At 36.7% G+C, this 24,974-nt stretch overlaps 1 protein-coding gene across 2 annotated transcripts in view; it reads right to left on the bottom strand.

Moving 5' to 3' along the window:
* Positions 1 to 1,349: 1,349 nt before the first annotated feature.
* Positions 1,350 to 24,974, bottom strand: part of LOC140492051 (glucocorticoid receptor-like) — a 118,787-nt gene continuing 95,162 nt past the window's right edge. For both annotated transcript variants that reach the window (XM_072590710.1, XM_072590709.1), the window contains exons 6-9: positions 24,692 to 24,836; positions 12,377 to 12,507; positions 11,267 to 11,424; positions 1,350 to 8,455 (exon numbers count right to left, since the gene is read on the bottom strand). In XM_072590710.1, the coding sequence (XP_072446811.1) occupies positions 8,300 to 8,455; positions 11,267 to 11,424; positions 12,377 to 12,507; positions 24,692 to 24,836 (590 nt within the window). In that variant the 3' untranslated portion in view covers positions 1,350 to 8,299. The remainder of the gene's footprint in view (positions 8,456 to 11,266; positions 11,425 to 12,376; positions 12,508 to 24,691; positions 24,837 to 24,974) is intronic.

Genomic DNA, 24,974 nt, shown 5'->3' with positions numbered 1-24,974 from the left:
GATTTTAGGATACCATGAGAATTAAATTTTGCAGGCTGTTGTACCTTAAAGAATGCACAATTGTTGCAATTTATGAATTTAAATACTAGCCAATGTTTTTCTAGTCATAAGCCATACTTTGCCAATTCCACTCTAACTGAATGTCACTCATTTCCCCCCCCATACCCAAGATTTATATTTAAATTCAGCAATAATTTATTGCATTTTACAGTCACTTCTTCCTCGACACTCCTTTCCTATAATCAATCCTTTCCCACAATACTAGATGAGATAACCTGTTCTCTTCTTGACACTGTGGCATACTTATTGACTAGCCTTTCCTGTATACATTTAAAACTTGTGTCCACTCTACTACTATAAATTTGGTTTGCTCATGCTATAATGTAAGCTCTTCAAAATTATTTTATCACCCTTGTTACACACAGCTCTAATTACCTAGTTTATATTTTGTTCTACATTGCACCTACTCTTCAGGAGCCTCTAAAGAACACATACCAATATATGTTCCCCTGTTCTTTTTTAGGCCTGCCCAATCTGGTACAATATTTTCCAAGATCCTGTCTCTCAACTGAGCTTACTGTTTCTTCTATTGTCAGGTTTAGTCTATCTCCTATCTTCTATAAAGGCCATCAGATCAAACCTTAAAAACGTGTTGCTGGAAAAGCGCAGCAGGTCAGCCAGCAGCAAAGGAACAACATTTCAATCAATTCAAGAATCAACATTTCGGGCATAAGTCCATCTTCAGGAATGAGGAGGGTGTGCCAAGCAAACCTGTTAAGTTCTGTTAACTCATGTGGTTTGTTGCAAATGCTTCATACATTCACGTATAGTGGTTTTGGTGCTTTTTTCTACTTTTCCCCTTATAATCACTATGGTCAATCCATCTCTTCCTGACACACTTTGCTCTGCTCCATAACCTTGAGCCAATGTTGCAGAGGGAAGCAGTGAATACAGAAAAAGTGTCATGAGCCATTACCAGTCTCTCACTTCCAACTTGATTTTGATTTCCTTGTAAATATTTCTTTCTTGCTATCTCTAAGCTTGGAAACAATGCACCATCAATGCTTTTGTAATGCTCAGGCCGTTTTTGTTGTACTTCAAATAAGTTCAAAGTTATTTTGAAGGAAGCAGACAGAGAAGGAGTATGAGAAAATGAGAGGGGACAGGAATTGGAAACATCATACTGGTCATCCTGCACTACAAAATCTCCATGTGCTTTTACATTTCACAGATGTAAGTGCATTGCATAATGTTCGAGGGCACATTCTGAACTCAAAGTTTTTTGCCATTATTAGCAGAAATGGAAAGAAGTTGTTTTATTGAAGTAAAAACTAGAGACAGTTGGTGGAAAAGCAAATTTATTATCCAATTTCTGTCCGTTATCTGCAGTTTGGAAAGCTGTTCACAATTATTGGACTTAAACACTTGCACAATAATGCAAATTACATCCGAAACAACATGAGTAATGAGACAAATTTTCAGAAGTACCACAAAGATCAACCAGCTCTAAGCAGAATAAAAGGAGGGAAGCAGGACTATGGAAAAAAAATACATAAGCTTCAGGTTTTAGATATGTATTTTAGGAAACTAAAAAGGTCTTGAGAAAAAGTACACATTGATTTTCGCTTATTGGTGGGCCATTTTACAATACACTCCTGTAAAGTTGAGATTATGGGGTGAAGCAAGTCTTCCAAAATATTTATCCAAATATTGTTATTTTAAAAAAAGCAATTCCGATATTACCATTTCAGCATTCTTTTCCATGTTTAAAACAAACATGCCAGTAATAGACCATTCTGTGTACAACGTACATGAGCAAATTTTGAGGTAATAGGGGCATATTTGATTGTCTGATCTTTACACATTATCTCAGTGCATGTACATATCATACATTCAAAATTAGATGCAATTCTGAAAAATATTTAAGAATGTATATCTCTACATACAGTAGATGAGAGTTTTCTGCCCTTTTGAAGAAGGCACACCTTTAAAGTAACAATTAAAGTGTCTGTATCCTCATTTTATATTTATTGAATAAATTTAGGAAAATATTAAAACTTCCCAAAATTACAAATTAGGTTATCAAAATTGGTCACTTTTAAAGAACTTAATTTAATATTACATTCTAATGAATTTGATCTATTTCAAACGGGATGTAATTAGGTGGATGTTTTAAAAAATACATGTATAAAATATATAGCCATTTAATTATTATCTGGATTTTGTTAAAAGCACAACCCTTTTATAAATTCACATTAATAGGCTGCATTAAATTTATAAAATAAGCATTTTCTTTTTGATTTGGTTATTTTTTTCTAACTCTACCATGATGTATATTTTCTACATTTCAAGTACGTTCTGTGGCGCCTACACATTGTGTATGATTTCAGATAATGGTTGGTTTTTGTTGTTTTTGACCACCTTGCCAGAATAAATCCTTGAGTTTTACCAATGCCCTGTTAAAGGAAAAATGCAACCTGATGAATGTCTTTGGAAAAGATTTTGTAGGACACTTGTCAGGGTATGTCCTGTGTTGTATTTACTTCCTTATATCTTTAATTTGTAGGTATCGTGCATTGTAACAATGGATCTCAAAACAGAATGAAATAAAAGTAACCAGGTTTTAATTTGTCTGGTGTAAAGCAAATGACAAAGTAGGCTTTATTTATCCAACATCAAATTGTTCCTTCCTTCAAATTTCTCCATAACTTCCATTCAATCAAAAGACTGATTTGTGATTTCAGAGTTAGTAAAAATGTGCAATGCAATCAACTTCATTCATGTCTGATGCCTTTCTCTTCCATCTTTAATTCATCTCCTCTTTCAATTCTATTTAAGAGTTGTGATTTACCACAGCTTATAAATAAAATCAGGCAAAGATCTAAAATATCACTTCAGATCAGCTCACTGGTTAATTTGGACGAAAATATTTCATAAAGGTACTTCACAAAACAAGTTACCTGTGGTACAAGACATCCTATGGACTGAAATGTGGGCTTTAGTTCCTGAGAGAGATAGGGATAGATTCAATTCTGTACACGAATTGAAGCGGTTTTATAATATCAATGTAAAAAAGTGATGCATATTCTCACTTATTTTAATATCCTCTTGTTAAAGAAAAGCCAAGTCAGCAAAGATGAATGATTTTCTCAAAAAGGGAACCAAAACTCACGTGCAACAGGCCACCTGATACAAGCTATAGATTTGTAGAACAGATGTCTGTGGCCATCTATATAGATCTGTTCAGAGTGATGTATATGGACTTGAACTCAGGCTTCCTGTCTGAGGTTGGGACACTGCCACTGCACCACAAGAGCCCTCCAAGTCACGTGTATATACTGTGTCTTTAAATACAAAGACAGGCATCTGTACACATGCATGAGATAATATTTTGCAATAAACTTTGCCTGTAATTGCCTATTTACTCTGGAACAATGTTCAGAACTAATCTTGAATTAGAATTTGTTTTTTCTGTTGCTGACTGATGGGCCAAAGTCTACTAACTGTAGACATGGGTTTTTTTCTAGGTTTAGGGTAGAAATTAAAATATATATCTCCTCCCCATAATGGGACCAGGCCATTTTATAAACTTTTTTTAAAATCCTGTATTCTATAAACATATGGCAGTTGAAAAAGGTATTAAATATATTAAAACAGAACAGTGAGTCTCTTTGCTTCAATGCATATTTGAATTTAAAACCAGGCCCCATGCCTGATTATGAATAAAAATAATTACTGATCAAATTTCATCAGTACTTTGTCATATGACTCATACAGAAGAAAAACTTGCAGCTATTTCTTAGCAGCATTTTCTGTTCCTTTCGGGAAAATAATTAGAACCAGACATTTAAAAAAACTGTTTTTATATTGTTACTGCTAACATCTAACCAAATTACCAACAAAAATATACAGACGTTAAAGAAAAAGAAATATTGGCTTGCTTGCAACAAGACCACAAATATTAGGAACAGGATTAGGCTGTTTGGCCCGTCATAGAGACCCTTTGGTCCAATTCGTCCATGCTGACCAGATATCCCAACCCAATCTATTCAAGCCTGCTCTGCCATTCAATAGGATCATGGCTAATCTGACATTACCCCTGTCCATTTTCATGGCCTTTCCCCATAACCCAGGATTCCCTGACTGATCGAGAATCTATCTACCTCAGCCTTAAATATATACAAGGACTCTGTGGCAAAGAGTTCCAAAAACTCCTAACCTTCACAAACTTATAAGAAACACATTCATCGCTACTGCAAGCTATACTGATTTAGTTACCTAGACTCATTCAACTTCTCATGAATGATGTTTTATGACAGTTGAAGAAATAGGAAGGATAATTAGTTATACAGAAACATGGAACATCCACAACATTAAACCTGTTCCTTCTAAAGCACAATGGAAGTCTCTGTAGGACTTTACTATTAATACCACTGACCAGAGATCAGAGATCAGAGATCAGGAGTTATAAAACAGAACAGATTTTGGGAAAAAAACACCTCAAGATCAAAAAAATGTTTAGTCCAACCTGCATGTTTAATAATCTTTTTCAGAAAAAATTATCATGCCAATGATCAGATGTAGATTCCCATGACACACCCCTACGCATCTCAAAAGCCATAATTGTGTTATCCCATGTACTGTTCTGAGGTTTGGGAAGGGCAAAGAATTTCCAGGACAAACAAAGCAGCATCAACTCAACAGATAAAAGATTGAAACTATTCTAAACTGAAGACTTCTGCTGTGTAATTACTCCAGATAATTCTCCTCCATGTTTAGAGGGATAATGAAATTATTCCTGAATTAATGGATGGTATTAAATTTTATATGGATATATACAAATCTCTCCTTTACACACAGTGGAAATTGCAGAACGTAAATAAAGAAGCAATTTAAAATCTGAGTAAGCACTAATGATCTTGATTTTCACACGCCAGTGCTCTGATTAATAATTTAAAATGTGACAAATAATCAAACTATAAATTTTTCTTTAAAAGGTTGTCTTTAGATCAGGTGTAAGGTACCAGTCAGATTTCTGACTATGAAAAATCTTTCTTTAGATAAGACTGATCAAGAAGCAACTATTAAAAGTAGCATTACCTGAAAGTTAAACATTGTGAATACAATTTGAGACCACAATTCTGGTGAAGAATTGAATTATCCGATACAGAAGAAATGCTATATTTATACATACACACAAGTCTTCCAATCTGAGGCAAATACTCCAAGGTGACTCAACCAAGTGCATATATGGGGCCCATATATGTGTGGCGGATTCAAGATTTTTTTAGCTCTTTAAAATGTTTTAGTTATTTATAATCCCACATTAATTGTAGTTATTTTGGGAAATAACAGTAAATGGAAAATAACCATGTATACTCAAAGGAAGTATGAAACTCAAATAAAAACAGTCAGGCTGCAAGATCTGTTTTAACAATTAAGGAAATATTCCAAAGTTACCTTATTCAAGTTGCAAGCACTCATTGTAAAAGCATATTGCAAAATAAACCAGAATGTATATGCTCCATGGAAAACTATACCTTATTCAAAAAAGTGAGTGAGAGCAACTTGAAATTTACTGAGCTATATTGATTTTAAATAGCACTATGTATTTTCCTAAAGAGGACAGTATACTGGAACAAAAATTGCAGTTGCATTTAGTGAGGTCAAATGAACATTTCACAGTTCGTGTTAATTTTTACCTGACATATGTTGTGCTGACTTGTAGCACTACGTAATAGTGGCCAAATTAAGGAGCTTGGCAACTATTGTTCTGCCTTGATTTTGAATCAAATTACAAAAAAAACTGTAGAATTCACCTCTATAAACATAATTCTTACATTTCATTTATCCTAATATCAAAGCATATTGGTATAATTAACATTCCTGTTGTCCCTTCTTTCGTGCTGACACTAGCAGAATACCTGTACCCAAACTGAGTGAACTGAAACTAAACAAATTCAGGCTGTCAGTATACATTAATTTCCTATGTTGAGATCTGATAATTGTAATAATTTCAATATTGCAGTTAAAAACAAAGCATTTTTGTTTTCATGGGTTTCTGGTAATTAGTTCAATTGGGGAGATGACTGAAATCAATGTCTTCAAAATAAATACACTGAATAAGTGTCAAGAGTAAGATTTATTTTTACTCCATTACTGAGACACTACCTCAAAGTACCAGTGTATTTAAAATCTTGGACATGTACACAGCAGAAGCAATATTTTAACCTAATTAACTCATATGGCTAAAAATCAATACAGTTCGTTCTTCTATAACACAATGGTTGTATTCTTATGCAACCCCAAGTTATAGCACTTTAGAAACAGCGCTTAAGAGTGTTGGCAATGTAATCATATTAGAACCAACACATATTTAGAAGATTACACTTCATAAATATTGTTCCCAATTGTCAATCGCGTTACAGCAAATTCGCTTTGAGAAAATGCATGTTATAGAAGAGCGACCTGTACAGATTTCTTATGAAACTAAGCAGCTGAAATGCAGCCTTCCCAACACTTTTGCAATCAATTGTCCAAACTATTTTAGACTACATCAGACAAGTACCTTGAAATCAAGGGTTTCTTGTTGTTGCTTGACAAATATGTTATTAGCTAATGAGACTCAAAGCAAATCAACACAAGGTTTAGTGGGTTTATATGTATACCAGTTATTGCAACAAAATATGGTGGATGTAACAGTGACAAAAATGGTGCAAGACTTTGCTCTTTCTTAAAAGGATGTAAAGACAGATATAATTCTGATTTCCTAGCTTGGTTATCTACTCTACTAATTCTTGACCAAATCTCTTGTTTAGAGTGGAGTGCCAAATTTTGAAGGAAAGCAAAAAGTGATGTTTAAATTATTCGATTTAAGTTACACCTAACTGTGTGACACCATCCGTGATGGTTGGAGTAAATTTCATGGCCCAGGTTGTAGGTGAGGGGTTGGAAAATAAGGAATGGAAATAAATTTAACGTGTTTCTGCTTTTTCATTTCCTGTTTTTATGAAGGCAGCCCTTCTTGTTTTCAGCAGATCTATCTTAATTTATACATATTTAACTACAATAAGTCAGAAAATCTTGAATTACCACCTCAACACTACAACTGTGAACATGAATAAAACTCCTATTCTCTCTCCATTCCATGATGTTACTGTCCAATATATTACAAACTGCATACCAGAGGGAAGCATAGATAATGACTGACAAATCAACTAGAAATGTATTGAATACAAAGGTAGATTGTAATTAGATTATGAGTTAAAAAATATAAACTTTTATCACCAGAATTATGCCTATGCTACAATAAGCTTCTGTCAGTCAAAAATTTACAATATGCTTACATTAAGGAATGCATCAACCCCGTCGAAGCCGAGGGGGGAATTTCCTAAATAAGGTCCAGGTGCTTATTACAGAAACTGTGCTAGCTCCATTATGGAGCATGGGTACAAATTTAACAGCAATGATGAATCAACAAGCATCAGAACCAAAGTAAATAATAAAATGTGGCATGGATGCCAAGGGCAAATAATTGGCAGAAATTTTGTAGCATCTTTAAATGTGGTCACCATTATGTTGCTGAATCAATCTAACCCAGGCCATGGGCTTGCAGAGGGCTGTGTACATTTTTCCACACTTTCCTGATGTGCAAGATTTGTCCTCTTAGATCACATACCAGTATGTTTCTTTGAGAAATTCAAATACTGGTTTATTCATCTGTAGTTGATCAGTCTTTTTCAAAATGACCAGTTTCTGCATATTTACATGAGAGCACTGAGCAGGCTCATTTGTACAACAGAATTCAACGATGGCTATAAAGAAAAACTTTATCGGCTCAAATTCCACTTAATATAAAAATACATACCAATACAGGAAAAAAAAACTAAGCAAGTTAGCAGTTCTCCTGCATTAACAATGAACTGTCCAAATTGGCTACATTAGACTTAAAAAGCTTTAAAAAAGGCACAATTTTCCCTTTTCTGATATACACTGTAAACGTCTCATTAGAATGCATGCATAAAATCAAATCTGTATCACAGAACACAAAAATAAAATTTACAAACAAAATACATGCAGATTTTCTGCCACCTATGTTTTTCAATGTACAGTCCTTAGGCTGTAAAACTTCATCTCCTTTTCGCTTCAGCCCAGGCCCGATCCTCTCTGTAAACCATATGTAGTGCATATGACATAATGGCAAGCGTTTGCAGGACAAACATTTCCAAATTCCAGATCACTTTGCGAAAAGAAAAGCTATGGAGGATAACTTTAAGGCATTTTTTTCCATTTAAGGCTGTCACTTGTGGTGAAACCGGAGCTGTTTGGCCATACCTGCCATGACTTTTGGTAACTGATTGCTAATGATTTCCACCAACATTTCAGGGAACTCCACACTCAGAGTCTTTGATTCCACAAAGGTGTAGAAACAAAACTGCAACAATCCTTCAACCAACTATAAAAGATAACAGCAAGTATATCAGTGAAATGTAACATATTTGTGGAGTCAAAGCTGTTTGCTGTACAAATTAAATATCAATAAAATATGAAATATGATTAGAAAATCAACTTATTACTGTACACTGAAAACTAGAAAAATATTGGAACTGAGAAATGGATTCTGAAAGCAACCCTTTTGATTGTCCATTGCTCCCTATTGCATATCTATCTCCGTGGTGGCTAATCTTCCTAAATGGAGTGGAGGGGCCACATTTCAATTTTTCTTACCCTCGGGGGACCATAACAGTAAACATGAACTCCAAAAAAAATTAAAGCAATGAATTTATAATTTAAATGAGTAATTAAAAGAAACAGAGTTTAGATCAGAGTGGTGCCTACTTTTGCCTAATTAATAGAAACAGCCATATAAAAACATCAAGCTTAATAACAGACTTAATTTTTGCTTTTTTCATTAAGAAGTAGAGCTAGAGAGAAAAACAATCTCACTGCACTACTCAAAAAGGGAGACACCTAGTTTAGGGAAGATTAACAGATCACTCCCCTCAATTTAGTGAATATTTCTAGTGGAATGAATTCTTTTTCTAAGCACCCTCAATGGATGTAGTAAGAAGCAACACTGTTATTATGAGTATCCTACCCAATAAATTCTGTTTATTCTCAGTATAATCTCTTCCCTATAATATGTCTGATGGGTCATATGGCCAGTCTGTTTTTGTGGACTGTGCTACAGATGGGGCCACCCATTTAAAACAGAGAATAGATGAAATATTTTCTCTTAGAGGCTGTAAGCTTTTGAAAGTCTCTTGCTGAAAAATTGGTAGAAGCACAGATCTTTAATAGATTCTTTTTAAGCAAAGATTGAAGGGTTATCAGGGGTAGGCAGGAATACAGTTTTGAGGCTAGAATCAGATCCCAGGTATGATATTACTGTATGGTGGAGCTGGCATGAGGGGCTCAATAGCTTCCAGCTCTTTTCATCTTTGTCCTTGTGTTCAACATGGCTTTGTTAGATTTGAAAAGCTAGAGAAATGCTCAGACTAATCTAACTATACACAGTCTACTTCCTGACACTGCCTGGGAGGTATGTAGTCTCACGTTTGAACGAATATATTTTCCTTCAATAATGTAGAAAGAAATGCAAAGAAAGAAAGGGCATAGCACACATTAAGTTCTACCCAATGATAGCACAGTATGTTCCCTGTAATATATATGATGAGATGCAGAATTGGTTTAGTTTTCAGATTAAGCCTCTGTCCAGATTGGCCAGACTGGGCCCTGTTTTGCAACTAGCTAACAGCAGCTAATTTGGATTTCTGTTTTTATATACTGATACAGTCAGAAATAATTCCACTTTTGCATGCCTTAATGATGGGCTGACCAACATGAAGAATTTACTTAAAAGCTGTAGTCAACGATGGCTATTATCATAGAACAGAGTGGAAGAACATGTCTCATGTACATGGCAAGATCCTAGCCACAGCTAAAAACAGGGAAAGCCAAATCACATTTTCTCAATCTACTTGAACCATAAAGTCAAAGTGAACCCACAGGTTCTGACAACCCTCCAGATTATCTGGTACTTGATTGTATCAGGCTCACCGCTACAGCAAGAAACAACTGCATCCCTTTTCCACAACCTTTAACTCAGTCAGTAGAATTGTTGCCTCTGTGTTACAAGGTTCAAAACCCAGTTCAGGGCACTGCATTGTCAGAGGTGCTGTCCTTTGGACGAGACATTAATCCAAGGCCCCATCTCCCTTTTTAGGTGAATGTAAAATCTGTTGTGGCATTAACCAAAAGAAATTCAGGAGAGTTAGCCCACAAACTTGGCCAACATTAATCCCCTAAATCAGTCACAAAACAAGTTAACCTGGTCATGCTCAGTGTTGTTTGTGGGAGGGCTGCATTTACTGGCACAGTGATTGCAGGGGGCACACTCACCACACAAGATCATTGCCTACAATGCTGCAGGTAGTTGCCTGTATCAAAAGACAGGCCTGTCTGAGGTACTAAAAACTGCATAGACATTTTAATATGACTGCACCAATAAAGTGCTTTTTCTTACCCCCACAACATTTCTCCAATGTGCAGAGTATAATTGCGTGATCCCACTAAGAGCCTAATATTGTGGTTAAGGATTACAGTTTTTACAGAATATTGCACACTAAAACACTCATTAAAATCCTGAGATTGAAACTGCGATTTGCTCATTGTTCTATTCTTGACTCCTTGCTCCCTTCCTCGTGCTTGCTGGGCTGCTCCCTTGCCTACAGCTTCCAGTCAGCAAGGGAGCAGGGCAGGAAGCAGGCAGTGAGGGGTCACGATGGCAGCAATAAATATAATAGCAAGCTAAGTCAGTCAATGGATGAGAGTGGATAGCAAACAATGCAACGAGGATTACAGCAAGTAGGTTGAGGAAAGAGTGTTCAACAAGAGCACAGTAATAATGTCAAGAGCACGGACTTCCTGTTCTGGTGTGATGGCAGAAGATAATGGTTGTGAAAAGCATTACAGAACAACCTCGATTATCCAAAGTTATTTAGGAGTATTTTGTTGAGATAATGCATAAAGTTTTTACAGGACCTTGAGATCTTTTTCAGATAACCTGAAATTCAGATAATTGACGTTTGGATAACCAAGGTTGTTCCGTATATAAAAACTGGTCTTTCTTTTATCAGTCTATTCTTTAATCAGGACAGCGATTTTTTAACTTTAAAAACACTGTATAGTTTTGTAATGATCTTAACTAGATTTAACAAGCAGACCCGTTCACCTCTTTGATATATTTATTACAAGAGTTACTTACATCATGCATTGAATCCAAAAGTTTGGTCAGCTGATAAAATCGGTGCCAGTTTTGACTCGAGCTTCCCTCTTTCTTCACTATGGCTTTCCCTAGCTCCTTTATATAGGAGGTTCGAATTTCATCAAACATTGCCTGGCTCTTCAAACCATCTACTGGTACTGTAACAAACATAGCAGCAAACAGATATTAATTTGTAACAACAAAAAGACATTTTCCTCTAAAGACTTCGTAAAATAAACAAAAAAAAAGAATCTTTTTAAGAATCTGCTCTTTAAATGAAGAAATATCTTCAGTGATGAACTTCCGTTCATACAATATCATATTTCATTGTCAGAAATTATCTTGAAAAATAGATTAAAATATGTGAGATCACACAGTCACAATGAGATAAATTTATGCTAGTATAGTCTATTTATTGGGATGTTAGTCAAGGGATACAGACTAATCTGACCCCTTTGCACTATTGAAAGAGGAGATGTAGTCTAGATTTAATGCCACATTCAAATGTGACACCTCTACTGATAGGTACTTTCACAGTTCAGTATTGTGCTGAGACATTAACCTACACTGCATTCAAGTCCTGACATAGGGCTTAAATCTTGCTGATTAACAGGCTAAATTATTATTACTGAGCTAAGGATTTTCATGCCTAGGTAAATAGATCTGTCTTCTGACAAAATTATATTCAGTTATTCTTTCTTATTTTATTTGATGGAGGGATTGAATGCATTTAATTATTCAGGACAAATTTTCATAATCAACTATTTTGTACTTGCATTCAAATATGATTGATCTTGCCATAGTTCAGTGCTTAATCAAACACGTTTTGAAGACATCATGCAGGACGTTCTAACTTTTTTCCATAGCAATGTGGACAAATGCTTAGCTTCTCTTTGACATTTTACAATAACATGGTGTTTGAAATTGGCAAGTCATCTAGGTCAGAAGTCATATATAATTAGTCATTGACATGGTGCACAGGATCTCGAAGATGCTATGCTACATTACCACAATAGTTAGTAGGCTTTGCACTGAAACTAACATCACCAAATTAATAGAAAACAATAATGATATGCCCAATCCACTTGTTATCCACCAGCAAATACCTACTTGTACCAAGAAGCAATAATGCCTTCATGCATAGATATTCTTCATAGGCAACCTTAAGATTTCTGAAATCCAACGCAATGTTCCTCATTCCTTTACATAAGTTGTACATCGAAGATTGCTGCATCCGTTCCCTTCAATCATAATAAAATGAAAAATGTCAATGAATTTAGTTGCTTATGGGAGTTATACTCCATTATATTTGTTATTCAAAGCATTGTAAATTAAATGTTTAGAAAATGGCAGTATCAGAAAGCTACTTGAATTCAATTGCTCCTTTTCCAGAGGACAACTATCAATTTAATCATTAATAAATTTCAGTTGAATTTGATTTTGTCAGATACACACAGATACTTCCCTTGCCCAGAAGCACTTAGCAAGGAGGAAACTCTACCAGATTTTGTCCAGGCTGTCAGGAGAATTTCTTGTCAGCTAATTATTAGTTTGCTCTAAAGAGAGTAAAGTATTTCTATTTAAACTCTGTACATAGTTGGCAAGGGACCATAGACAACTCTCTATTCTCAGACTCTGCATGTTGCGTTATTCTCATTTTGTGCAGTTTCTGATGTTGTGCACCCGTCCAATTCTTCAGACTCAGCCTTTCCTGATTTTACATGTTTTATTGTTACCAACAGTAAATCTTCATTCTGCTGTTTCCACTGGTCACACTTTGCCAATTTCTATTTTACTTCTGCTGAAAGTCCATGAGTTGTTGGGTTCCAATTCTCCTGTGAACAGATTATCATTTCCTCTGCTGAGAAGCATTCACCAGAGGCACAATTCAAAAGCTGTATCTTCTTCACACCAACCTTTTTGGCAATCTCACACCTAATAAAGATGATGCTTCACAACAGGGATTTCGTAAGTTGTATTTGCTGGAAACTGTGACCCGTTTAAAAATGAATTTTCCTAGTTGTTATTCTGTAGCATGATATTTCACTTAACTGCTGTTGCAGCATTAACTAGTTTTCCAAATGACAGGAAAAGTCACAAGAATAACTAATGTCACAATTTGCCACTGAATCAGTGTCAGTGATTTGACAGACACCATATTTACTCCCTTATCAAAGTATTAGGTGGGAAAATAATACATTGCTGTTCTTAAAAAGAATGATAAGCTAGCTTTCAAATGAAGGCAATGAAGGGGACAATGGTCATTATGGAGGAGAACAGAGAGAGAGAGAGAGAGAGAGAGAGACAGGCAGACAGACAGGCAGTCTCTTTTGGGGGGGGGGGGGGGGGGGGGAAGACTAGGAAAGTCCTTTGTATCAAGACTATTACCATTTCAGGCTATCACCAAAGAGTACAAGATATCAGGGATCAAAGGTGGACAACTCCAAAAAGTGACAGTACTATGCCTGTAAAAGAGGTGTGTTTTGTGCTGTTTCTGTTGTACAGTGGTAATGCCACAGTAATGCTCGAACATTTCCTTCAGACAGGTAGCTGGTGTACAGCTTTTGAGCTTTTCCTGAGTGTTACTTTAAAATGAGACAAAAGAATCATTAGTGAGTGGAGTCAGGGCTTTCACAGACACAGAAATGTTGTTAGTTAGCTTTCAGTTAGTGAGAAGGTTCTAGCTGGCTGCTGGAACAGCTAGAGCTGTCTCCCTGCTGCTAGAGTGAGAAGACCGCATGTGAGAACAAAACTGTTTTGATAAACTGTCTTACGAAAGGTGCGTTTATTGGATGCTGCCTAAATTGGAACAGTTGATGATTAGTGGTTAAATCATATTATCTTGCTATAGTCTTAAAGTTATGCCAGTTCTTCTTTCCTTTTGTATTTTAACTGTGTTGTAAGAATAATATATTTTTTGCTTCAAGCTTAATGGTGGTCCAGTAGAATTACATCTGGAACACAGCGCCTTACACTTGATTTTAAATAAATGTAAAAGTTAGAGTCTAGGCTCTCTAACTTTGGGGGGGGGGGGGGGGGGGGGGGGGGGGGGGGGCTGGTGTCAGGTTTGCACATAATAATATCTACAAATGTCCAACACTTCTGCTTCTCCATTCTACTGAACAGGATTGGTGAAGTGTACTCATCTGTGTCAAGTTACATATTTCCTTCCTTTATCTAATTAAATAATACATTGTACCTGAACTGCTGCTTATCAAACTCAATACATTATCTGTAAATTGCTTAGAAATAGTCAACTGCCTATATTAAGTGACTGATCAAATGCATCCAAAATCTAATATTTTTCAAGTGTAACTTCTTCTTATGGCTGAAGAGTTGTAAAGTGGACAACAGATTGGAGTGTTGTGATCACCATTTATGATCTCTTTCAAGGGGAAACTGACATTAATCTGTAATTGGTTGCAGAATGATCATATTGCTCACGCCATAAGTTTCATAAGCATGAATTGCTGTGTGATCCTCAACTCAAACTTCCAATCTGACATCCTTGATTTTTCAGCCATTAGCATAGCACCATCATCATATCTAACATTCCAGATGTTGTCATCGCCAATACTGGTCTAACATGTCCAGGGAAACCAGACTGACTTCTCTAATGGCTTTTTCTACTATGGCACTAAAAGGTAGTGGTGAAATATTATGTTGTGCTCCATGTCAAAATGAAATGGCTCCCATCTTGTCTCTAAGTGTTTCACCACACCCTTTGTCTGTTCATAAATTAATGAACCAGATTAAGTGACGTAATACCCCAAAAGCACACAGAGATTCTGAAAGTTCTACATAGGGTACCTGTCCAATGGTCATTGTGATATACATATATTTTGCTTCAAGCTTAATGGTGGTCCAGTCAAATTACATCTGGAACATTGGGGCAGCACGGTGGCACAGTGGTTAGCACTGCTGCCTCACAGCGCCAGAAACCCGGGTTCAATTCCCGCCTCAGGCGACTGACTGTGTGGAGCTTGCACGTTCTCCCAGTGTCTGCGTGGGTTTCCTCCAGGTGCTCCGGTTTCCTCCCACAGTCCAAAGATATGCAGGTCAGGTAAATTGGCCTCGCTAAATTGCCCGTAGTGTTAAGTAAGGGGTAAATGTAGGGGTAAGGGTGGGTTGCGCTTTGGCGGGGCGGTGTGGACTTGTTGGGCCGAAGGGCCTGTTTCCACACTAAGTAATCTAATCTAATCTAATCAAATACCTCGTCATTGTGTTTTTTCAAACACTTCTTGATTGTGCTTTGCAGCAACATAATGACAACTGGTCACCAAACTGTGCCTCACCTAATTCTGGTGCAAGGAAGTATGAGACACTTTGTCTGAAAATTTCCATGAACGCTTCCAAGACATGGCTTATGAGACGACTGATTCAATGCTTCGAACAATCTTGCTTCAAAATTAGCCAATCATTTGACCAAATTACACTTCCGATGAGGTCAATGATTTTCTTAGATAGCTTTGCCTGCCATCATTCCTCTAGTCGTCACAGATTCAACAAGTATGGTGGTTAGCCCTGTAGCTTTTCTGTCCTTCAGGTTCTTAATTGCATTTTCACTTCAACTAATAAGCAACTCTCGTTGCATCTCCTTTCATGTCTTACAGATTGTGCTTTTGCTGCATTGAGACCCAGTCCATAGAATTTTTAAAAATTAGGATTTGGAAGGAGGATGTGACATTGGACTCTTTGAGCCTATTCTTCCAGTCAGTTAGATCATGGCTGATCTGGTTGTGGTCCCAACTCCATGACTCCTCATTAGTCTCAGCTTTTCAGCGCAGTTCAATACAGTTTTATTAGAAGACAAGAATCCCCCTAACGATGAGACCACTTCTCTGAGGTTGTCTCTGATGTAAACAAACTACTTGCTACTTGGGAGAATTTATCTCTATGTTTCTAACTCCACGACATGTCCTTAACATTAGCTAATACAAACTGATCCCATGATCCACAGTAAACGTTTGAATCAATACATTCGACTGACATGTTCCAATCAAAACATACCAATTACATTTTTGCATTGTACACTGTACATGTGGATCATTTTACATGATGCTGAAAACAAACAAACACCTAATTTTATCTTCTTTACAATTATAGAAATCAATAAAAGTTTCAAATATATAGGGGATAAACATCACAAAAAAAAAATGCAAAAAAACCCACAGCCAGAATAGCAATGACCCAATATCACAAATAATATACTGATCCTCTGCCAATTGATCACAATTTGTAAACAAAAAAGTTTAAGGCTATTATCATCTAGTAATATTTGGCAAATGGAACTAGGCGATGGCTGTACAGGTCCTTCTGCTATAACGCAACAATTGAATCTCTCTACAACCTTGTGCTAATGAAAACTGCTATAGAAAATCACGAAGAAAAAGAAAGCTATAGGAAATCGTTATACCCGTTCATTGGAAAGATTGCGTTATCCAAATAGCATCCATAATTCGTTAATCACGTTGTAGCCAATTCACGTTGACGAAACACATGTTATAACAGAGTGACCTGTATGCTCATTCAGGGATATCAGGTATATAGGAAACAAGTAGACCAGTATTGGAGTTTTGTGATGTGAATAAAATGAACTAAATAAAAGCCTGAACATTAGTCTAACAAAACATTAACTTTTAGTGATTAACATTGGTAGTGGATGGCAGTCAGCTTTATAAAAGTCAAAAATTGAACACTTAGCAAAGTTCCAAGCAAAAAATGATTTAAAGAAAACTTCAAAGAGACAGCTGGATTGAAATGCAAAATATCATAGTATGATTATCCAACCCTATTTTCTGCATGTGAATATTATGATCAGTAGAAGAACAAAGTAACCATCTGGACATTTTAAGGATGAGAAAAAAATACTGGCCTTGGTAATTCTGCTCGCATACAAAAACAGGATAAGTAGCAAAGCATTTTTCAGAATTGAAGACTAATGATTTAAACAGAGAAGGAAGTTTGGCCAAATTTTTAACTTCCATAGATAAAATGTATCAAAAATGTGTCAAATAACTGTTTACAAAGTATAGTTTGATAGCGACAAATTCAGAAAGAGCAAAGATAGTTGCACAGGACGGTACACAATAGGATTCAGTATACTGCATACAAGAATGGTCAAATTTCACCTGGAAATTCCCCAATGTGTGCTGGCATTTAGATGATCCTACTGTGCCAAAGTATCAAGTTTGGGCAGACATCCTGGTTTAATGGGACATAAATTTCCAGAAAAACACACATCACTAGAACAACAAATGTCGAATACGTGAAAATATTTCCTTGAAAAGCATTTCTTTACAGCAGCATTTGTGGCGCAAATGGCACAATTGGCCATACAACAAAAAAATGGATATGAACTAGCTAGGGACACTGTCTTAATACAGGCTGTAGATGACAGAATGTAAGAAGAATCTATTAAGAGAACTATGTACTTTTGACTACTTTGAGAGGCGAAGAGATTTGGGACTTACAATAAAAGAATGAACTTCAGAAATATTCAGGGTGCAGTTAATTAATGTTTCAGATGTGATTTAACATGCCAGTATGTCATGAAGTGTCCGAAATGGTATAATAAAATACTCAAAATGAAACTAGAAAGAGAGGACTCAGAGAAGATAATAGTAATATGGTTAAGGAAAGGGCATTGTATTGGTGACAAGAAGTTTCAGAATTGGTTGGTGGTCAAAATCTTTCAAGTCTGCAGCATTTTATAGAGAATACACATCTACTGTGTGAAATAGATTGACTATTTAGATTGAGTAATTAAGATCAAAACAAAGTAAAAGAGCTTGAGATTTCCACCCCTTAAAGAATTGGAGATGATAACATTAGATCTTTTCAAACAGTAGCTATACCTTGCAAAATGATGGCAATTCATCATTTTATTAACACAGATGTAGTAGCTGGTAAAATACCACTTTCATTTAGTAAAAAAGTATCGATGAAACAAAACTATTGTATTTGGAAAATCTGTGAATTTGCATTATGTAGATATAATAATGGAAAAAAAAAATTGGTAACTTAATTTGAAGATGCACATACCAATATTAATGCAAAGTTATGAATATGTCAGTGGCTTTCAGGAAGGCATTTGTTAAGGTGCTGCATCAAAGGTTATTGTGAAAATAAGAGTTCATGGTCTAGATGGTAATGTATTGACATAGATAGAAGATTGACTTGCTAACAGGAAGCAGACAGTAGGAATAAGTGGGTCTTTCTCAAGCTGGAAGGGTATCAATAATCCTCGCAAGGAGGATAGTGTTACCTGGGAGGTTTAAACTATTATGGTAGGAAGTTGGGAATCGGAGCAGTAGGTCAGCATGTGGAATGACTGAAAAGAAGATAGAGTTTGATTAAATCTAATAGTAAGAACAGGCAAGGCCAGATTAATGAACACAGCAGAACTAGCGGGGTCTGAATTGTATTTATATTAATGCAAGGAATGCAACAGTCAAGGCAGATGAGCTCAGAACTTCGGTGAGTACCTGAGACTCAGACATGGTAACCTTTACAGAAACATGGCTGAGAAGACTGACTGGTAGCTCAACATTTCAAGGTTTAGATGTTTCAGACAAGACAGAGGGATGTAAAAGTAGTATGGGAGTTGCATTACTGATTCATGAGAACGTCATAGCTGTACTAAGACAGGACATCTTACAGGGCTCAACCAGCAAGAACTTAGGAATAAGAAAGGTGCAATCACTATGATGGAGTTATACTTTTAGCCTTCTATTTGCAAGTGGGACATCAAGGAACAGATTTGTAAGCAGATTATGGAAAGATGTATAAATAAGTTGTTGTAATGGGTGATTTAACTTCCTATAGTGCCTGGGGCTTTATCTGGACAGCATTTGTGAGGTGTATCCAGAGGATTTCTTGAAACAATGTGTAGATAGGCTAACTAGGGAATGATTATTATTATAATTATTATAATTATTAGATATTGTATTGAAGAATGAGCATGGCCAGATGATTATGTTTCAGTGGGGAGGCATTTTGGGAACAGGAGTCATAATTGCATATGTTTTAAGACAGTTGCGGATAAGATTAAGACTGGTCCTTAGGTGAAAATACTAAACTGTGGTAGGGATGATTACCACAATATCAGGCAGAAAGTGGAGAAATTAGCTTGTGGCTGGTTGTTTGAAGGCAAATCGACATCTGACATGTGCAAGTCTTGTAAAGACAAGTTGATGAGAGTTCAGGACCCACAGTTTTTTTTTAAAGAATCCCTACAGTGTGGAAACAGGCCATTCAGGCTAAACAAATTTTCTTGTTTATTCACTCATACCATGTGGGTATCGTTGGCAGGCCAACATTTATTGACTGCTTTTAGTTGCCTTTGAGAAGGTGGTGGTGTGGTGCCTTCTTTTAGCCACATGCTGTAGATTGACCCACAAAATACCCTTGGAGAGGGATTCTAGGATTTTGATTCAGCGACATTTAAGGAACAGTGATATATTTCCAAGTCAGCATCCTAGTAAATCTCTTTTGCACCCTCTCCATTGGTATTGCATCCCTCCTATAATGTGGATTGTAGAACTGCACACAATACACTGTGTCCTAACATTTTATAGATTTCCAGTATAACTTCCTTGCTCTTAAACTCTATGCTTTGACTAATAAAGGTAAGCATGCCTTTATTACTGTATGCCTAATTTGACCACTTTATGCACCTGTCCTGATAACTTAAGGGACCAGTGCACATGAACATCAGGGTCCCTCTGGTCCTTGGTGCTTCCCAAGGACCTACTGTCCATCTTGTATTCCCTCCCTTTGTTTGTTCAAGTGCATCACCTCATCTCTATCAGAGTTGAATTCCATTCAACATTGATTTGCCAACTGACCAATTTCTCTGAATGCCATGACAGTTATAGGGGATAAAGCTATCCTCCCCACTATTTACCAGCTCACCAATTTTTGTACTGTCTGTGAACTTACTGATCAATCCATCTGCATTTATCTTTGCAATCAGTCTCCAATGCAAAACCTTGCTGAAGTTCACATAGATTACATCAAAGCATTGCTCTCACTTACAAACCTGGGTCGCCTCTTCGAAAAATTTAATCAAGTTGTCAGTCATGATCTCTCCTTAACAAAACCTTGCTGAGTGTTCTTGATTAAACTCTGGACTCTTCAAATACAGATTAACTCTGTTCCGCAGAATTGCTTCCAATTGTTTCCCCACCACTGCGGTTAAAGTGACTGTTCCGTAGTTTCTGGTTTATCCTTTTACCTTTCTTGACATTGGCTGTCCTCTAGTCCTCTGGCATCTCTCCTATGACCAGAGAGGAATTGCAAGTACTCCCATTTCCTCCTTTGCCTCACTCAAAAACCAACTCACAACTGAACTTTTAAATTTAAATAAGTAAAACATAGGATGAGAAATAACTGAACTGAAGCAAGTTTGACTGAACTGTTAATGGGTAAATCTACAAGCATTGGTAACTATTCAAAAAAACAAAAATTGGTATGTTAAATCAGTGTGTACCTCTTAAAGAAGTTGACTCATGCATTTAAGCTATTTTGGTCAACTTAGATAAAATAATAAGCTAATTGAAAGGCTTACATAATACACAGAAAAATATAATAATAAATTGGACATCATCGTAAAACAAATACCTGTATTCTGCCGAAGAAATTGTTTATAATTGGAAGAAAGTTGATCCTCATAGCTAAGCCTTTTTACTATACAATACTATTATTTTCTAAAACAGCTGAGAACGTCATCCTAATTCAGGAAGATTGATATTTCCTGGGTGTGTCAGGGGAATAAATTGGTGATGCTTAGATTAATTCACACAACTCTGGAAGCAGGTGAGAGTTGTATCACATTAATGTGGACTGAATTTGAACCCAAAATGTGAAAGAATTATGCCACGCAATTCTCCCAAGACTAAACATTCAAACTACTTCTGTGCAAACTATAGAAGCGTACTTGGTATTTTGATATTATTTTGTAACTTAGTATATTTATCTAATTTGTACAATTGAAAATAGGACTAAACTCTGATCTATATGTTGAGACGATGTATATAAATTCCAATAAATACAGGTTTCAGTATAAACTTTGCACATTCAGTATTTGCATATCACTGAGCACAGTGGCTCGTGGTTTGCACTGCTGCTTCACAGCACCAGGGACCTGGGTTCAATTCCAGCTTGTGGCGGCTGTGTGTGGAGAGACTGCACATCCTCCTCAGGACTATGTGGGTTTCCTCCAGGTGCTCCGGTTCCTCCCACAGTCCAAAGATGCGCAGATTAAGTGGACTGGCCACGCTAAACTGACCATAGTGACCGGGATGTGTACGTTAAGTGAATTAACCATGGGAAGTGCGGGGTTTCAGGGAAAGGGTAGGGGGAGCGAGTATGGATGATGGTCTTTGGAGAGGTTCAGTTCTGAAGAGAGATCACCTTCGAGCTGAGGAGATTGAGAGGGCATGTGATTAAGGTGTTTAAAACTATGAGGCGCACAGATAGAGTAGACAGGAATACATTTCTCCCCTTGAATGGGAAGATCAATGATCAAGGGAATAGATTTAAGGTCAGAATGCAAAGATTTATAGGAGTTGCAAGTGGAAAAAAAAAGAACTGCAGATGCTGTAGATCAGAGCCAAAAATAGAAATTTCTAGAAAAGCTCAGGTCTGGCAGCATCTGTGGAAAGTTATCAGAGCTAGCATTTCAATCTGAGTGACCCTTCCTCAGAACTGATGAGGAAAAGTCTTTTCAACCAGACAGTACTCAGAATCTAAAAATCATTATCTGTGAGGGTTTTTGCCTCTACCAACCTTATAATGTTTTAGTAGCATTTAGATATGCAATACCAAAGCTTTGGACCAAATGCTGAAAAATGTGATTTGGTGGTCAATTTTGACTGGCAAGGACACAAAATAGGCCACAGGGCCTTCTTCTGTGCTGCATATATTTATATAATCTCTCACCTATCTCTCTTAACCCCAACGTTAAATTTAATGAAATCATAGTCAGGCAGCACTGTAGCACAGTGATTAGCACCGCTACCTCACAGCGCCAGAGACCCGGGTTCAAATTCTGCCTTGGTCAACTGTCTGTGTGGAGTTTGCACATTCTCCCCAGGTCTGCATGGGTTTCCTCCGGTTTTCTCCCACAGTCTAAAGATGTGCAGGTTAGGTGAATTGGCCATGCTAAATTGCCCATAGTGTCAGGTGAAGGGGTAAATGTAAGGGAATGGGTCTCTCTTCGGAGGGTTGGTGTGGACTTGTTGGGCTGAAGGGCCTGTTTCCACACTAAGTAATCTAATCATATTCTCAATATGTCCCCTTATTGTTAGATCTTAATCTGGCATACACAAAAATCAGAAAAGTATGTGACAAATAATTATGTGAATTTTATGAACAATGTTAACACCACAATCATGTCAATGTGTGTGAGTAATTAAGAGACCAACAATATCAGAGACAGATAGGAGGAAATGAGAGAGTAATGACCACAACTTTTTTCAAATTGAAGTTCATTTGGGAAAAACAGAAATATGTGAATGTTACTGGAAACTAGACCTTTCAGTTGCAAACATCTAAATGGGCATTTTACCACTACATTCCCAAGCATACTTTCACCACCTTTCTCCCTGTCATAGAATTGCTACAGTATGGAATCAGGCCATTCGGCCCACCGAGTCTACACTGACCCTCTGAACAGCATCCTACCCAGAAGCACATCCATACCCTAACCCTGTAACCCTGCATTTAACATGGCTAGTCCACCTGGCCTGCACATCCCTGGCTACCATAGGCAATTTAGCATGGCCAACCCACCTAACCCGCACCTCTTTGGATTGTGGGAGGAAACCCACACAGACACAGGGAGACATTCGCTCAAGGGCGGAATCAAACTCTGGTGACTGGCCCTCCAAAATCACTTTGTTTAAAATTCTCTCAATTCCACTCTTTCATAATTTAACTGCAAATTAATGCATAACCTACAGTGGTCTTAAAAAAAATGTCCAATTCTTATGTTTTCACTGTAAAAGTGTTCTGCAGCACCAGAAACTACAACTAAAATGGAGATAGACAGAATAAATATAAAAATCTTAAAATATAAATGACTGAATATGGAAGTACACAGGGATGCAGGGTTTAGGACCATTCAGCGCAGCCATTTTGGAGCAAGCGATTTGGCGCGGCCCATTTTGCCGCAAAACTATTTCGGCACAGCTCATATTTACTCCTTTTCAGGCTTAGTTAAAAGCATTAATGAAAGCTATAAAAATAATGTTTATTGTCTTCAGTAAAAATGTTAAAAAGAAAAAAAAAGTTAATTATGTAAAATCTAAAATATGATATTTATTCAAAATTATGGGCAATCCCTCGTAAATACTCAACATTATTTCTCTCACTAAATCTTCTTACGAGTGTTTGTATTCTAGTGCCTGCTTCCCTGTATTTCTTTAATGGTAGGCGTCCACTGCTTTTTCCAATTAGAATGTGGAATTTATGTGAAAGAACTTTAAACAATGAGGACAGAACAAACAATCATGCAGAGGCTGCCCACAGGAGATTACAATACGAACTTGGAGTGGAACATCCAGTTATTTGGAAATTTATTGATAGTTTACGAAAAGTTCAGAGAGGAAGGGACATTTACTATGAGCATCTTGTAGCAGGGCACGATATTCCATTGAAATTAAAGAAATTCAGGGAAGCAGACGCTAGACTACAAACACTCGTAAGAAGATTTAGTGAGAGAAATGATGTTGAGTATTTATGAGGGATTGCCCAGAATTTTGAATAAACGTCATATTTTAGATTTTTCATAATTAACTTATTTTTTTTTCCCTTTTTAACGTTTTTACTAAAGAGAATAAACATTATTTTTATTGCTTTCCTTAATGCTTTTAACTAAGTCTGAAAAGGAATAAATATGAGTTGCGTCAAAATAGTTCTGCGCCTAAATGGGTTGCGCTAAACAAGCCGCGCCAAAATGGCTGCACTGAATGGTCCCACTCCAAGAGATGCATATAGTACACAAAGACGGTTAATGACAACTACTGAACTCTGTGCCCAAGGAAAACGGAGGATAATTGTTTTTTAAACACCTTTACATTAGATTGAAAATAAAAATTGTACCTTTTGACTTTTGTTCTATTCCCGCAGAGGTGTGCCCAAAAGTTACTGAAATGATTTATAATGTGGTTTAATATGACTCACCCTCTATTAAAACTAAAAAATGATGAACGAATCAGGTTTCTGTTCTTTGCCATCTAAGATGAAAAGCAATAATTTTTTTTTCATATTTACTTGAGCCCAATGGCATAGCAACAATAAACTTTATTCTTCTCCCTCAGTCATGGCTGTAAGTGGCCATTCAGACTTTCCTTATATCCATAGTTGAGACTACAAAAGCTTTCTATAGGCTTTTGAAGGAAGTTGAGATATAATACTCACTCATTGAAGATTAGGTCTGGAGCGAAGAAGAGCATATTGCTATTGACATGTTGATAAGATCGCCAACCAAGACTGAAAACCATTAAAGACATCCAGGAATACTGCAGTAACATCATTTGATCATCCAGGTGCAAAGATCTGAACCCTGTAGAAGCAGATGAATGATCATCAGAATAATTATATTCAGGTGCATTATCCATTTTGAATGTGGTTTTCTTTTCGCTTTGAAAGAAATTAACTTGCCCATACAAGTACTGCTGGAGCTAAATCTATCCAAAGTATC

Source organism: Chiloscyllium punctatum, chromosome 20 (genome assembly GCF_047496795.1).
Source record: "Chiloscyllium punctatum isolate Juve2018m chromosome 20, sChiPun1.3, whole genome shotgun sequence".
In the NCBI taxonomy this organism is placed as follows: domain Eukaryota; kingdom Metazoa; phylum Chordata; class Chondrichthyes; order Orectolobiformes; family Hemiscylliidae; genus Chiloscyllium; species Chiloscyllium punctatum.
The sequence above is the reverse complement of the archived record's forward strand: the minus strand, read 5'-3'. Positions and strand labels throughout refer to the sequence as shown.